We start from the raw sequence: 13055 nt of genomic DNA on the forward strand, positions 1-13055 counted from the left end.
TGTTAGAGCTCTGCACTAACCTCCCGCTCTAATGTGACATATGACAAATTATTTTAATAGGTGCTCTTTTTATGGGGATAGCTGTAGCCAAAATTTCAGAAAAAGCCTTTCTTTCATGGTTGTAGAAATAAAACAGACATTAAGGTCAGTGTGATTTTCCATTCGGGTTTCTATGTATATAGATCTTGCTGTGATCTGGAGGATGCACTTGGTTTGAGGCCTATATTCCTTAAATTAATATCTGAATTAATTAATCTCTATCGTGCTGATTTGTATTGTTTGTTGAACATGGGCTTCCTCTGGTGGTTGGTGTAGCACCTCCATATTTCCCTGGATGACCCACCATTCCTTTCTGTCCCACAGGCCAAATCGCATTCTCGTGTACTTATCGTCCTCCACCTCACCACCTGCAGTCTCCCCCTTTTGACATCACCCCACTAAAGTCTATCCAAAATGCTACTGCCAAAATCATCTCTCACCCATCACTTAGCTCAGATAACCCCCTTCTCCTTGAGCTGACAAATGTCTCTTTCTTCACACTGTCTCCTATGCTCCCCATAAACATCCCCATTTTTTCTGCCCTGGGTTGGATTGGGACTTATGACCTACAGGTGAAAGGCTCTGCAACCTGGTACCAATCCCCTGAGCCATCCGTGCTCCATTTTGTGTCTTGTTTCTGTTGCCCTAGACAAGACAGATTCCTTCCTGAGTCTGGGTACAGATCTCACCTCTGCCATATTGTGTTGCTTATTCACAGCTTTTGGAAATGCGAAGACGATTCGTAATGACAACTCCAGTCGATTTGGTAAATACATCGACATCCATTTCAACAAGCGGGGAGCCATCGAAGGGGCAAAGATTGAGCAGTACCTGCTGGAGAAATCTCGAGTCTGCAGACAGGTGAGGCTGCTGAGAAAAGGCAGGGGTGTGTATTGGTCTTTCCTTTGTTTGGCTATCGGCAGGCTCATCCTCCTAGCGGAACTGATTCCCTCCTCTTCTGCTCCAGGCCCAGGATGAGCGGAATTACCATGTATTTTACTGTATGCTGAAAGGAATGACAACAGAACAGAAAAAGAAGCTGGGCCTTGGGAAAGCCACTGATTATAACTACCTCGCTATGGTAAGAACAGCAGAGCAAGATCTTGGGGAGAACAGCTTAGGCCTTGTGACGTGTCCTGCTTACCTTTGTATATAAGGGAGTTACAACCAGAGCTGCGAGAAATGTTCCCTAATCTGAAACCGTGTCGGACCCACATGGTAACTTTGAGGTTTGTTGCAAACTTGAGACCCAGCCTAGAGGTCTATGGTAGCTCTGCTCCTGCAGGAGTGAGCCCCACAGCCTTAGAGTAGCAGCTGAAGAAGTCCTGTCTCTTGCATGTAGGGGCTTCTCTACTTCCATTGTTCCTGAGGAGTGGGACAGTTGAGGTGCTGCTTTTAGGTATGCTCGGCCCAGACCATTTAAAGTGTATTTGGAAACGAGGGCCGAGACCTTAAATGTGACGTGATGTTCTAGCAGAAGGCAGTGGAACGAGTGGAGACCAGGGCTGATGAGCGTGCCGTGATCTGTGTTCTGAGGAGGCATGCTGCTGCAGTCTGCACTAGCTGGCTATTTCCCAGGGCTGGTGCTTTCAAGCCCAAGTAGATCTCACTGCCATAACCCAAGTGGGAGGTGGCAAAGGCATGTGTAATCAAGTTATCATCAGCATGGGTAGGACAGTTGGAGATGGTGGAAGGTGATCCTTGCAACCCAGTATCAGTGAGGAGTCCAGAAGGGGAGGACTCCTGTACTGCAGTCTGTCTTGACCATCTTTGGCCATGTGTCCCAGATCAAAGGGGACCTGTGACGTGTTTTCTTCTGTCGCTATCTTGCTAGGGTTTAATGTCGGTCAGCCCTTTCTCATCCATATGCTGATCTCAGCCAGACACTGGGACAGATGGATGGCAGTGTTGTCACTGTAGGTTGCAGGTCTGTTTGGACCGTACTTTTGTAGAATACTTACAGTAGGGCCAAATCCAGAGGTCCATAGTCAGTTTTCACTCATTCATTGCTTAGAAAAGGTCCATGGACTTCAGCAGAAACTTAGCTGAGTGATAACTGAGGATTTATCTCATAATATGAGATTTTTTTCAATTGACTTTAGTGGGGAGAATGCGAGGGCCCAATATACAATATGGCTACAGATTTCTGTATCTGTGCTCTTATTGCACATACGCTGCTTCCTGCATGCACTGCATACACTGTGTCACTGCCCTTCCTTCCCAGGGTAACTGCACTACCTGTGATGGCAGAGACGATAGTAAGGAGTATGCAAACATTCGCTCTGCAATGAAAGTCCTGATGTTCACTGACACGGAGAACTGGGAGATCTCAAAGCTTCTGGCAGCCATATTGCATATGGGGAATTTGCGGTATGAAGGTAAGTGGAAAATAATTGCATATTTACTTATTTTAAATGCCGAACTATCTCGGATGCTGATACATCGTCCAGGTGCCAAAGCCGGTGAGATAATCAAAATACCTAGCTCTTGTCTAGTACTTTTCATCTGTTGCTCTCAAAGTGCATTACAAAGGAGGTCAGTAGCATTATCCCTGTTTTACAGATAGGGAAACTGAGGCACAGGGCGGGGAAGTGACTTGCCCAAGGTCACCTAGCAGGTCAGTGTCAGAGTCAGGAAGAGAACCCAGATCTCCTCACTCCCAGTCTAGTGCCCTGCCCACTAGCCACACTGCCTAAAGACAGAGTCTCTGCCCAAAGAGCTTGCAGCTGGAATTGAATTTGTACCTTGAATTTCATACATACTGAGCCCCCAAAATTGTGCTTGATGTCAGTGGTAGCAGCAAGTGTTCAGCACCTCTGAAAATCAGCCTGGAGCAGAATCTATCTATCTACCTACCCCACAAACGTCTGTGGTCCTTAATACAATGGTATCTCACCACCTTACAATCTCTAATCAGCGGTATCAAACTCATTCCATATGGCTGGCCTGATCCGATACCCTACCATTTGGCATGGGCCACATTCAGCAGAAGTGATTCAAATAGAAATAGATTAATATAAACCATGTTGGCAATTACTTTCATTTATTGTATGCCCCTCCAGCACCTCTTAAATGCAACCATGTGGTTCTACACCTGTACATGAGGTCCTGCTGGATTGCCACGCCAGAGTCAGGACTATGGGCATGTAATTTGTAGATTGCACCAGTGTGTTGTGCTCTAACTTCCCCAGGTGGAACCTGCTGGTGCGCACTAAATGTTCCTTAGTGTCCTGTTTGAAACAGGATTATATCAATGCACACTAGCAGGGTCTACACGGGGCAGTTAGAGTGAAGCACGCTGCAATCACACCCCTGTTGTGAGGACTCTGGGGTTGCGTAGACAAGCCCACAGATCCATGGAGAGTCGGCGGGCCGGATGAATCTGTTCATCTGGCTGGATCCAGCCCACGGGTCGTACGTTTGACACCCCGGCCTGATGTATTGATCCTCACAACCCCCCTGTGAAGGGCTGTGCTGTTATCCCATTTGCCACCTGGAGATCTGAGGCACAGAGAGCCTAAGGGTAACACTTTCCAAAAGCACCTCAGTCTTATTTTCAGAAGTGACTTACAGTCTTATTTTCAGAAGTGACTTAGGAACTTAGGAGAAACAACCCTGCTGACAGTCAATGGGATTTACTCACCTAAGTGCCCAAATCACTTTTACAATGAGATTGCGGCTCCTAAATCAGTTAGGCATTGAGAGACTGAGCGCCGCCACCACACCTAAATGCCTTTAAAATCGGGGCCTAAGTGACTTGCCCAAGGGCCAATAGGAAGCCTGTGTCAGAGCAGGGATTTTAACTAAGCCCAAGGCTAATGTGCTGCTATCAGACCATCTTTCCTCTCCATTTTAAAGGCCCTGTTGTGCCCGGCTAGCATGTGTGTGTGATGGGGGTGGTGCCTTTCCCCTACCCTGTGCCACTTTCTTAAAGGTCAGGCACTTCTGAAACCCCTCCCTACTCTTCTGAGCAGTGGGGAGGAGGCAGGATCACGGCCTTGCCTCCCTCTGCACGGTGCCATGGAACGGGACCATTGACGCTCAGGAATGAGCCTCACCCCAGGAAGGGTGAAGGGGTGTAGCAGCAAGGACCTGCATCGGGAGCTACGAGAGGAGTTTGGCCTCCTCACCCCCAGGGATGGTGCAGCTCCTCACTGTCCCCAGCTGAGCCATAGATTACAAGCTTCTGATCTAATCCATTCTTTGAGACTGAGTGTGGGTGTACGGTGAGTGGCAGTCAGAAGTGGTCAGATGCAGCACCCTGGCAGGGAGCGCTCCGTAACCTAGATGAAAAGGGACTGACCACACAGGCAGCTTCTGCCCATGTCTTCTCTGTGACTTTCCCCATGCAGCACGGATGTACGATAACCTGGATGCTTGCGAGGTTGTTCGCTCTGCGTCGTTAATCACTGCAGCTTCGTTACTGGAGGTCAGTTGCTCTTCTGTCATATTATCTTGTTTGTTTCTTCCTGGGATTGCTTATTCCTTATATTATGATAGTGCCCAGAGACCCTGATCTAATCAGGACCCATTGTGTAGGGTGCTTTGCTAACAGAGGTAGAAGCAGTCTCTGCTCATGAAGAATGTAGAGAGCCCAATTGCCGTTTGTGATCCAGCTGCTTTACCCTAGTCTGACAGCCTAAAGTGGGTGCACACTGATTGAAACTCTCCCTGGGGAAAACCCCAGGCATAAGGAGGTTCCCCTGGTGACATATACTTACTGGAATGGCCCACACCTTTTGTAGCTCCGACCATTGGGCTCCTGGCCCCTAGAGAGCGATGTATAGGTTAGAGCAGCCCTGAGGTCGCTCTCATTTACATCCAGGGTTGGGCATGCCCCTGGCAAGATTGAGAATACAGGGTACTGTAAAGTTACTCAGGTGTATAAGTATTTGCAGGATCAGGCCTATAAACCCCAGGAAAAGTGGTTTTGTTGTTCTAGGTACTCTCATCACATTCCAGTTACACCTTGCACTGATGTGCAGTAGCACTTCACAGGTTAAAAGGGCTTTACAAACATGAACTAATCCATCCCTGCAAAAACCTCTGTGGCATAAATGTTAGCTCCCGGCTGCGGCTGGGTAAACCAAGGCAGAAAGGCTGAGTGAGTCACCCAAGGGACTGACTGTGGAGGGAGTCAGTGTCTGAGCTGAGATTGGAGCTCAGGAGTTCTTCGCTCCCAGCCCTGCGACCAGGCCAGTAGACCGCATCATTCCAAAGAGCTGTTTGTGTTCTGAATCAATCAGCTGTACGTGTTGTTGTACCATGCTCAGGTGGACCCTCAGGATGTGATGAACTGCCTTACTAGCCGCACACTAATCACAAGAGGAGAGACTGTCTCCACCCCGCTCAGCATGGAGCAGGCGCTGGATGTGAGGGACGCTTTTGTCAAGGTAACACCCCGTGTGCGCTCATTCTGGCGTTTTCTTTTTAAAACGTGCACCCGCCCGTTTTCAAACAGATTTAGATTCTCCATCACTAGGAAGTCATTGATCTCAAGCGGGGCATCAGTTGCTAGGTGGACTTCTCTGGCCTATGTTATGCAGGAGGTCAGATTAGACCTAGTGGTCCAGTCTGGCCTGGCCATCTATGACTCTGTGTTAGTGCCAATTATGGGGAGCACATAGAGAGCTGTGTCATGAGCTGAGGTGGGCCTATGCCAGAACCCCTGGCTTCATGAGGTTTCAAATCCAGACCTGAGCCCATCTGGACTCCGACAGCATCCAAATTTAGCTCTTGGGGTCTGTCTCTGTAATTGGTTGAACCGGCACCGTGAGTCTGAGCTCTTCTGAACTTCAAGGAAGTGCAACAGACCCAAACCCACGGTCAGATCCTTAGCTGGTGTAAAACAGAGAGGCTCCAGTCGCCCTCAGAGCTGCACGTTATGCTTCGGGCTTATCTGCAACAGTGAGGTAAAGAAAGACAGACAGCATAGAAATAGTACGCTGTGAGTAGGTCTGTGTAGCATCGGAAAGGACACAGCGCTGTGGGGATTCAGGGCAATGAAGGCTTGTGTTATGGTGTGAAGGAGGCATGGCGTTTGCTTCACAACATAGGGTGTACCACACAAACAGTGCCCTGATCCTCGATGGCAAGTGCGGACCTACCCTACCCCCGAGCTCCGGGCTCAGGTACAGCAGGTCAGGTCCTTGGACTGCCTGACTGGCGTGCAGTGAGGATGCCCCCACCCTGCAAAGTTCAGATCTGTCTCCACTTCCTCCAGGTTTGTGGGGATTTGAATCTGAGGTTTTAGATCAGGCCCATCTCTGTGCAGTACTACCTTGGATTATGTGACACAAGGTGATGCCTGCAGTCCCAGGAATACTGAGGCAGTGCCCGTTAACTCTGGCTGGCTGCTGCTGTGCCATTTAAGGAAGCAGGGTCTTACTGAGGCAGGACTTCCTTTATTTACATAGCAATGTAGCATCTCTACTGATCTGCATGCGGTAGATAGAAGTCCAGGAGGATTGTTTAGAGGTGTGGGCAGCCTGTGATAAATGGATATTTCAACCCCTGATCTTAAATAGAAATTGCATCCTGCAATGCAAACTAGAGATGGACCTGTAGCACATAGTTTGCACCCAGAGCCAAGGCCACCGAAGTCTGGGTGTATTCAGATCTGGGATTTTGCGCTGGGCTGTCTTTAATATAAACTTGCAAGCTGCATGTTCCTGGGCTGCAAGCTGGGCAACTGAAGCTTTAAGCCACCAGTTCTGTGTTAATGACTGCCACTCTGAAGCAATCACCTTGCGGTGGAATGTGTCCTTTGGGGGAAAGTCTAGTTTGTGGGGCTTGTACTGGAGAGGGGATGTCACCACAGGTTGCAGGCCAACAGGGTGAACAACAGCCATGTGTCACCGAGCTCCATCTCTTTGATGATTCAGGGAATCTACGGGCGGCTTTTCGTGTGGATTGTGGAGAAGATCAATGCTGCCATTTACAGGCCTCCCTCCCACGAACTACAGAGTGTCAGGAGGTCCATTGGTCTTCTCGATATCTTCGGCTTTGAGAACTTCACTGTGAACAGGTACAAATCCTGAGACGCCATTGCAGAGCCTGCATCTAGGACCCACCTTAGTGTGTACTCTCACCAGATCTCACAGGCTAAGCAGGGGTAGGCTGGATAGGAGACCTCCAAAGGTGACGTGTATGGTGCTAGGGTCTCAGCAGCTGGTGCTCTTCCTTTTGAGTTAATACTCAGCCAGTGTCAACCTCACTGAGTGGCCTAAAGTGCTTGTGAGTATCCCGTAGAGCATATGAAGTGAAGGGATGAACAGCTACGTGGAAATCAGGGGGATACACTGAATCTAATCTGGTTTTGTCAACCTCATCTCCCCAGTTTCGAGCAGCTCTGCATCAACTTTGCAAATGAGAACCTCCAGCAGTTCTTCGTGCGCCATGTCTTCAAGCTGGAGCAGGAGGAGTACAACCTGGAGAACATTAACTGGCAGCACATAGAGTTCACCGACAACCAGGATGCCTTGGACATGATCGCCATCAAACCCATGAATATCATATCACTCATTGATGAGGAGAGTAAGTTCCCCAAGGTATGTTTGGGGCCAACCATTCATCCTAGCCACTCCATCAGTTTCACCTCTCTGTGTGTTGTTAAACTGACTTTGAGTTTTACGGTTTCAAAATTACGACACAAGTTTCATGCGAACCAGTTTTAGCCAATGGGCTGATATGGTGTCATCTGTGTGTTCAGTATTACCACTGTGCGATTGGTCACTTGAGTCACATGGTATTGTTTCTCTTCCCTGATTGCATGACTGCAACTTTAATAAAAAGTGGGGAAGCCATCCTGTATATAGCACTATATCATATATCTACCAAGTGCATTTGTGACAGCTGCCTTCTTGGTTGACACACCAGAGACCGAACCAGAGCTAAAAGCACAGCTTCAGAGAAAGAGCTGACCCTATCTAGGTGGGGCTGTAAAAGACTTTTATTATCTGCGGATCAGGCACAGAGGAGTTTAGGTTCCATATTTGTTGCCTTTACTGGCATCTCAAGTTTTCTTTCACCCTTTGTTACTGTTGCAAACAAACTCATATTTATGGTGGTGAGGGTGTACGTACAACAGCCTTGTTAGGGAATGGTGTGGTCAGATTGTTTTTATTTTAAATTACTCTCCTCACGTTTTCTCCCCGTGTTTCTCTCGTTGAAACAAACTCTTATCCCACTGCCCTAATGAAAAAGAAACACAATGATTATTTGAGAACTATTTTAATGGGACAAGAATTGGCCTTTTTCTTACTTATGCAGGGTACAGATGCCACAATGCTGCATAAGCTGAATTCCCAGCACAAGCTAAACACCAACTACATCCCGCCGAAGAATAACCATGAAACCCAGTTTGGCATTAACCACTTTGCTGGTGTTGTCTACTATGAAACCAAAGGTATCTGTTGTTGTGGGCCGGCTTTAGGGAGCTGCTTGGTTAGGGTGGGGGAGAGGGACAGGGCGGGTTTCCATTGTAAAACCCTCAGCTCTGTGGATGCTGTTTGTTATGACAAGGGAGCCAGAGGCACTGAGAGGGGAGTATCCTGGAAATATTAATGATTTGTGCTGTCATTCCTGCCCGGTTTGTTTCCCGTTATTTCCTTTCTTTGTGTGTGGGTCTGTGTCTAAAATGCCAGGCAAAGACCGATTTTGGCCACCTTCTGGGATTAGAAGAAAAGAACTTTGGCTAGCATTTCTACCCCTTATTGCCAAAAGTTAAACATCTAAACGCTGCAGTGAGAATGATCATTTTTTTTCCCTCCTCTCCTTCCAGGCTTTTTTGCAGGGCCGGGTCTGTAGGTGTCTGTCTACTGCCTAGCACAAGGGTGACCTGATCCCACTTGTAGGCCCTACTGCAATACAAATAAATAAAAATAAATTGGAGTGTACGTAGTGTGACTACCCCTTACACCAAACCCGCTGGGTGCCAGCAGCATGCCTGATGTATCACAACTCAGAGGCAATCACTGTAAGTGCTTCAGCAGCTAGGGCCATGTAGGCGCCAGCCCTGGTGGGTCCCAGTAACCACCCCGACGTGGCTAAGGGAAAGGGTATATTGATAGGGCTGGCAGGAAAGGGGAAGACTGTAGATTCCTTAGGTACAGAGGCTAAAACAATCACAGTTCAAGGTCAGAAACAGCAGTAAATGTGTGGGTCCCTGGGGCAATCCACTTGCAGGTCAGGGCTCTGCAGGCATAGTGCCTGGGGTCCCCTCTCCTGCCCAGTCTCTATTCCAGCAAACAGGAGCTCACAGGTTTCCAGGCCAGGCTCAGTTAATGTCTCTCACTGGGGGCCCCACTGTGCTGACTCTCTGTCCAGCTGTTGCTGCTTTCCCATAAGTCCCACTCAGACCTGCACCCAGCTCTGATGTGTGGCCCTCACAACCTGTTCTACCCACTCCTCTGTGCACAGCTCCTGGGGCTTCTCTCCAGCTCCCCGCCGTCATTCGGCTCCCACTCACAAACAGAGCCCAGCCACCTTCTGGTTCAGCACCTTTTCCCTTACCAGGCATGGGGAAAAGAAAGCGCAGGGGGCTGATGGGAGTCACAGGAGGCTTCAGTTGCTTTCCAAAAAAACAAAAATTTAAAGTATTTTTTTTAAAGAACTAAAATCCTTAAAAGTCACTTCTTCCTTCTGACCATACCTGAGGTCGGGTTTGATGGCCAGGAGTTCCAATGTTTTTGCTAAAACGTTTCAGAGTAAGCCCATTTGTACAGTGGGTGTACGGACTGAGCAGCACTAGCATATACAGCTGTAAGTGTGTTTCTTCACTGACCACTTTGGGCTGTGTGATGGGGTCAGGACTCAACACTGCTGGCGCCTCCCTCTGGTTGCCCCGGGAATTAGCTCCTGTCAGCTGCGGAGCACCCTTGGCGCGTGGTGGCTCGCCCGTTGTCTGCTCTGCTGCCTTGAAACCCGGGTTGCTCCCCGCTCGGTGGCATCCTCTTCGGGACACTGCCCTCCAGCTCTGTCCACTGTTCCAGTCTCACCCCCTTCCGGCAAGTCTTTCGGCTTGCACCTGCCTCAGTGGCCAACCACAACCCCAAAGTCTAGCCCTTACTTCAGGAGCAGATTGCAGTCTGTCTTGGCCCCACTCCCCTGTGGCCAGGTGCAGTGTAAGGGGGGGACCCAGGCCAACTCGCTACTCTGGGTCCCAACCCAGGGACCCTCTAGCGGAAGCCTCCTTCTGCCCTCCTTCTCTCCCCTCTTGTCCAACTACGTTCCCTGGGCCACTTCCCCTTTGGCCCTGTGCACCTTCTCGACCCTTTTTAGCAGGGCCCGCAGCCTGGCAGGTAACTGGTCCTCTGCTCCCCCGAGCCTGCCCAGCACTGCTCTGACTAAGGTGCTACCTCCCTCACCTCAGGAACCAGTCCTCCCTTGCTAGCCAGGGAGAGACTACCCTCTCCTCTGCTAGGCAGCCTTTATATAGGACCCAGCCCGGCCCTGATTGGCTGCCTCTCCCTTTACCCTGATTGGCTCTCCACAGGCCCTTGCTGATTGGCTGCTGGTCTGCACAGCTTCTCTGGCCTGTTCTAGCTCTTTTTCTCATGGAGTGGGGCAGCCGCCCCACTACAGGCTGGATTTTCAAAATGTGCTGTGTGATGCAGTGCTTTTGTGCTCTATCGTTTGTTCATACAAATGACATGGTTACACGCCTGAGCCCAATTTGCCCATTAATGCCAATGCAAGTGGCTGAGGCGTATGGAAATTCAGTCATTTGCACGTGGAAGTAAATGCCCTGTGCATACAAAGGATGTGTTCTTAATCCAGGTTAGCTAACCCCTGTTAACCCACATGGGTTAAAATAGCAGTGAAGACACAGCAACTCTGCTCTGAACGTGGGTTATAGCTGAGACTGGGGTTGAATTTGAGCTGCTAGCCTGAGTTAAATGCCAGGTTGCCATGTCTTTGCTGCTATTTTAACCCCAGTTAAATGTCTTGAGTGAAGAACACACCTTTTTTTGCAGTGTAGATGTACCCGAAGTTATGCATGCACAAGGAGTCTCATAGTCTCTTCAACTCAGCCTCACACCACGTCTGCCCTTCCTCCTCTCCCTCTTCTCCCCTGATCTGTCCCCCTCACCTCTCTCCCTTCCAATATCTTTCCATTTAGCTGATCCCTTCCTATCTAACCCCATCCGAAAACACAGTTATGGCACAAACATAGTTTGCCACCAATACATCATTCACTGTCTACTCCTCTGTGTGTGCCTAGCACAATGGGACCGCATCTGTGGCTGGTCCCTAAGCACCACCATACTGTGATTATAATTAATAATAATAACAAAGGGAAACTGAGGGTCAATTTTTCATTGGCACTTCATGATCCTTAAGGGCCCAATCCAAAGCTTGTTGAAGGCAAGAGAAAGACTGTCATTGACTCATTGACAGAACAAGGAGCAATGGTCTCAAGTTGCAGTGAGGGAGGTCTAGGTTGGATATTAGGAAACACTATTTCACTAGGAGTGTGGGGAAGCACTGGAATGGGTTACCTAGGGAGGTGGTGGGATCTTCATCCTTAGAGGTTTTTAAGGCCCGGCTTGACAAAGCCCTGGCTGGGATGATTTAGTTGATATTGGTCCTGCTTTGAGCAGGGGGTTGGACTAGATGACCTCCTGAGGTCCCTTCCAACCCTACTCTTCTATGATTCTGTGACTCCAACAGGCTTTGGATCAAGCCGTAAGTGTCTGCAATACGATCGGGCTGCAAAGTGACTGAACAGCTGGCTGCGGGACATATTTTAGCTCATGTTTCACTCTGCCACCTAACGCACATGTTCTTCCTTTGTTCCTGTAGGGTTTTTGGAGAAAAACAGGGACACGCTTCATGGAGACATCATTCAGCTGGTCCATTCCTCGAAAAACAAATTTATCAAGCAAATCTTCCAAGCTGACGTGGCTATGGTAACACGCCTAGGAAGATACTTAATTGTCCGGTCTCATGTAGTTGGGATTCCTGGGTGGAGAGGGAAAATTTGCAAGGAAACCTACAGAAGTGATACTATGTCTTGCATACTCCAAACCTGTTTTTGTAATGGATTAACGTAGTATTAGCATGGGGTCCTAGACACAATCACTCTAGTAGTCACAGCTCAGCAGGACCGTTCATAAAATATTGTTATCTAGCTCATCACCTAGATAAGGCAGTGATTGGCATGATAGATATTAATTATTTTTATTGTTTTATTTCATTCTACAAGTATGAAAGATCTATAGATAGCTAAAGCTGCATAGCAGACCAGATATCCAAAAAACAAAACCAAATCTTTGCTCTGAACATTAAAGTCTTAGGTCACAGACAGGTCCAGAACAGTTACCATCCAGAGCAACAGTGAAATGACACCATCACTAGATATTAAGCCAAGAAAGCACTAAGCGCGGGACTGGGGGAGGGGCTGGCGAGAAGTGAGGGTCTCCAAACAATGGAAGCAGAGAGACAAGTCACCATTTCTGCTTTTCTTAAAGGTGAACTATAAAGCTTACATCCCCAGAACTGTGCCCATGGAGAGAATATAATGTATTCCCTCCAGACAAACCACAGTGCTAATGGGTTGGTTGTTAAGGTTGTGAGGGGAAGCACTGAAGAGTTGGAACTTCCTAATGTGGAGGTTGCAGACACAACCTTAACTCTTGTGAGTACGTGTCACTACGACACGGGCTTTACTTATGGGATCATAGAGTATGTCTCAAACAATACTATGTGAGAGACATTTTTTCTTGAGCAAGATGAGCATCTACAATCTCCAGAGACTCTTCTGGGAGCTCAACAACCCTGCGCCCCAAAGTAAAGGAAAAACAGCTTTTCATGATTATTATTGGCTTTTGATATGTAATATGTCATTGGACGTCTTGTCATTGGATGTCTACACGTATATTCCCTGTGGGCAAATCCTGCAATCCAAAACTGCAGGACAGCAGAAGATTTAGGGATAACATTTTCAAAAGCAACTAAGGACCAGATTTAGGTGCCAAACGATGCAGATAGGCGCCTATTGGGGATTTTCAATG

The 13055-nt window shown here is 48.4% G+C and overlaps 1 protein-coding gene across 1 annotated transcript in view; it reads left to right on the forward strand.

Annotated features, from left to right (window-relative positions):
• MYO7A (myosin VIIA) overlaps positions 1-13055 on the forward strand; it is a 189692-nt gene that overhangs the window by 94698 nt on the left and 81939 nt on the right. Inside the window, exons 9-17 of the mRNA XM_084620894.1 lie at positions 758-900; positions 1007-1120; positions 2264-2417; positions 4392-4468; positions 5313-5432; positions 6924-7066; positions 7379-7589; positions 8311-8446; positions 11845-11951. Of these exons, the coding sequence (XP_084477020.1) occupies positions 758-900; positions 1007-1120; positions 2264-2417; positions 4392-4468; positions 5313-5432; positions 6924-7066; positions 7379-7589; positions 8311-8446; positions 11845-11951 (1205 nt within the window). The remainder of the gene's footprint in view (positions 1-757; positions 901-1006; positions 1121-2263; positions 2418-4391; positions 4469-5312; positions 5433-6923; positions 7067-7378; positions 7590-8310; positions 8447-11844; positions 11952-13055) is intronic.

This window comes from Lepidochelys olivacea (assembly GCF_965140295.1).
Source record: "Lepidochelys olivacea isolate rLepOli2 genome assembly, chromosome: 1".
NCBI classification, from domain to species: domain Eukaryota; kingdom Metazoa; phylum Chordata; order Testudines; family Cheloniidae; genus Lepidochelys; species Lepidochelys olivacea.